General features: G+C 36.3%; 1 protein-coding gene across 5 annotated transcripts in view; it reads left to right on the top strand.

Annotated features, from left to right (window-relative positions):
• LOC104707374 overlaps positions 2,257-3,667 on the top strand; it is a 2,612-nt gene continuing 1,201 nt past the window's right edge. For all 5 annotated transcript variants that reach the window (XR_002033010.1, XR_002033009.1, XR_002033008.1 and 2 more), the window contains exons 1-6: positions 2,257-2,650; positions 2,893-2,955; positions 3,025-3,082; positions 3,180-3,224; positions 3,310-3,361; positions 3,450-3,568. Coding sequence is in view for 2 of the 5 variants with exons in the window: in XM_019228517.1 (XP_019084062.1) it covers positions 2,945-2,955; positions 3,025-3,082; positions 3,180-3,224; positions 3,310-3,361; positions 3,450-3,568 (285 nt within the window). In the remaining 3 variants the exon portion in view is untranslated. The remainder of the gene's footprint in view (positions 2,651-2,892; positions 2,956-3,024; positions 3,083-3,179; positions 3,225-3,309; positions 3,362-3,449; positions 3,569-3,667) is intronic.

Raw genomic sequence — 3,667 nt, 5'->3', positions numbered from 1 at the left:
GTACCTCCTAGAAGCCCTGCGACTCGCCAACACCCTCAGCTGTCACACTCTGATCCACTGTATCACTAACCACTGGGCCTTTGCCCCTACCACGACTACGACCACGTCCGCATCCCCGTCCAGCAACAGCACCCTCCCTAACCATTTGCACTACCATGAATATAAGGCTAAGCAAACAATTCAACATTACACAAAACAAAACTCATCGTGGAATCACACTATAGGCTTGAAGAGGATGTTCTAGGACTCCATGCCACACGCACTTGACTAACTCACATAATTAATCAAAGCATGCAATCCCAACATCAACAACAGAAATTTAGTGAACCCAAACTTATAACCGTAAAGGCTTTGATACCAAACTGAAATGACCCGACCCGTCTTTTTTTAAATAATAAATAATAAATAATACTAATAAATAATCTAAATAGTAGCCTCATACCCACTAGTCATCTAACCACAATCAAACCAAACAGCGAAAAATATGCAATACCAATAAACCATTAAATAACCAACATTCAATAACGAGTATTAAACCATAACAATTAAACCAATACTCCAAACAACATGGAACAAAGAACCAACAACCTAGCAATGTTCTATTGACCCAACTCTAGCAACCTAATAGAAGCCAAACAACAACCAATCAAGCCACTAGAACATCCTCCTGTTCATTGCCTTGATTCCACGATCGCACTTTGCCTTTACCTGCACCACAAACACAAATTGAGATGCATGAGTATTTTGTAAACACTCAGTGAGGTAATCCTTCCATCTACTGGGCTAGACACACAAGCAATACGATCTCTACATGCCACAAACAACAATCAATAAAACAAACCAAGCAATATACAAAGCATTTGTATCATCCATCGCAACTGAAGAATGGTGTCGACCGACATTGGCAATCTGGTGTAGACCGACACCATGCTCGACATCGCTGAAACCCTAGTTTGGGTCGGCCGACACCTCCTCATGGTGTCGATCGACACTCGCCAAAGTTATCGAATCGTCCTCGTGTTGGTGTCGACCGACACCCCAACTAGTGTCGACCGACATCGATGCCGAGCATCGATTTCCTTCGATCAAAAACACAGAATCTCGCCTCCAAACTTCTCCAATCCGCTCCGTGCATCCTCAGAAGCAAAACCCAGCCATAGCAGCCACAAAAAACCATAGATAACTCAAAGGAAACAATCACATAAGCACCAAATCACATAAAAACTAGAGATCTTAGCTTATATAAGCCATGTTCATGCACTCACCTCTTTGCAGGAAGTTTCTGACCAACAACAATGAATCCCACACTCCTAGCAAGCTTCTAATACCCTCCTAGCTTCAGATCTCGCTAGAAACACCAAAAATCTTCTTGTTTTTAAATGTACATTATTTTAGTAATTTTTTGACTACAATTTGTTACTTTTTATGTTATGTGCAATAATGTTACAACATTTTGTGTCACTAAATTTGTATTCTTTTTTGCTACAATTTATATATGTTACTATTTGTCATTATATAGTTACACATAGTAACTAATTAGCTACAATATTTATTAACTAAAATTGAGAAAACAAAAACTGAAGAACGTGAGAAACAAAAATGTCCTCTGCCGTTCGAGAGAGTGCGAGCCCTCTTCTCCTCCCTCAACTCTCGCAATCTTCGATCTACAGTAGAACCTCTATAAATTAATATTTTTTTAATTAATAATCGTTATAAATTAATTCCTTTTTTTAGTCCCGAGTTAAACCGGTATAAAAAATAACACAATTCGATAAAATAATAAAATAATTGTTTTTTTGAAAATCTTATGTAAAAATATAGTCCCAACAATATCATAAATTAATAATAATATAAACTATATATATATATATATATCTAAGAAAATTTAGTGAAATATGGCTATATTGTTGTTTGTCTATTTTTGAATTTGCATTGTAGTTGGAGCTCATCTCTAATCTTTTTCATTGTATTAAAAAGTTTTAATGTTGTCGTCTCAATTCGCATCCAAAAATTGAGTAGAGTGCTAGTTGTGGTAGTTGTTTTTTACATATAATTGGTTCTAAAGACACCACAATATGTTATTCGACTTCATCATTACCATAAAAGATAATACCTACAATTTCTTCAAAACTCTAAATTTCTAACATTTATCATTTTCACTTTGATAATTAAGTAAACTATTAACATGAATTAAAAAAATTCTATAAAAATATAAAAATATGAATCATAATAAAAGTATTTTACGATAACCAAAACCACTATAATTTTATAGAGGTTTTACTGTACTCCTCCAACATCTCCGCCGTTATGGCTGAACCGTCCCCATCCTCCTCTCCTCAATGTCCTCCTCCACCTCCCAAACCCAAACTCACGTCCGATAGCCCCTCATTTGCCGCCGTGACCACAAAACCTACCTGACTCAACCAAAACCTCTTCGCTTCCCCAGATCTTGCAGATGATATGTGGGAGGATAGCGAAAAGCTAGGGTTGACTGAGCAGCCATGAGCCAGTCGAGAAAGAACTATTGCGACGACGAGGATAGAGAGATATGAAGCTTAAACACACGAAGAAACAACCATGGCGAGAATCGATACGCAAAAGCAGCTTCTCACTCTGATCCGCGATTTCACCTCTGAACGATCTCGTGGAGGTTAGATCATCATACATTTTTTTACATTTCGTTTTCTGGAGAGATTTTGCGATGAAGAAGAAGAAATCGGAAGGCATTTAGAAGAAATTTGATACAAAATCAAACAGATCTGGAGAAGATTGATATGCGTTTTGATTTCTAGAAGTTGATTTTATGGATTTCAATTTTGAATTTGTTTGGTGATTTTTCTCGTTAAGAGCAAAGAGTTGTTAAGATCGAAACTGTATTTTTTTTTTCCTCAGGCAAGGATTGGTCTTCTTCAGCTTGAAGTTTCTACTATTGGTAGTGAGATTGATGCTCTTAAGGTTTGGCTACACATTGTTTATTTGAGTTTTAGTCTTTGTGTGGTTTGATTTCTTCATTTGATATTCTAGAGTTTTTGTGGATGACTTGATGGTTTGTGAAAATAAAGAACAAGGAAGGATTACTCAGGTGGTTCTCATCTTTCTAACGTCTTCAGAAGTTCAAGTTCTTGACATATATTATTTGTTTTGTTTGGTGATTGTTTAATTCTCTTTGTGAAATACAGAGATCAGTTTATAAGCCAAATGGAAGAGCTGAACAAGGAAATAAGGTTGACTTTGATTCTCCTGTCTTTTTAATGTTCCTGCTGATGCAACACATCTAAGTTGCTTGGTTTGGGTACTATGGAGTTTCAGAAAACAGTAGAATCGAGTTTGAGTAATGATGATAGTACTGCCATAACTGCAAGTGAGTAGCTAAAGTTTACAGTTTACTCTTCTTGTCTGATTTTTCACTGTTTATTAAGAGAATGGCTTGCGGATATGTTTTATAATAGCTTTTGAGGATAGACACGGAGCTGATTCAGAAGCTATTAAGAATATGCTATCTGATGTAATTTCTCAATTTGCAAAAGAAAAGGAAGGATACATGGCTGAGCAGAAGATACAAGAACAGGTAACGGACAAGGACCAAGATGCTAATTTGCTGCCCCAAATACCTTTTCTAGCTTATGCAGTCCCTGTTTTTTTTTTTTTTTTTTTTTTTTTTTTTTTT

This window comes from Camelina sativa, chromosome 8 (genome assembly GCF_000633955.1).
Source record: "Camelina sativa cultivar DH55 chromosome 8, Cs, whole genome shotgun sequence".
NCBI classification, from domain to species: domain Eukaryota; kingdom Viridiplantae; phylum Streptophyta; class Magnoliopsida; order Brassicales; family Brassicaceae; genus Camelina; species Camelina sativa.
Note: the sequence above shows the minus strand (reverse complement) of the source record. Positions and strands in the feature narration are given on the sequence as shown.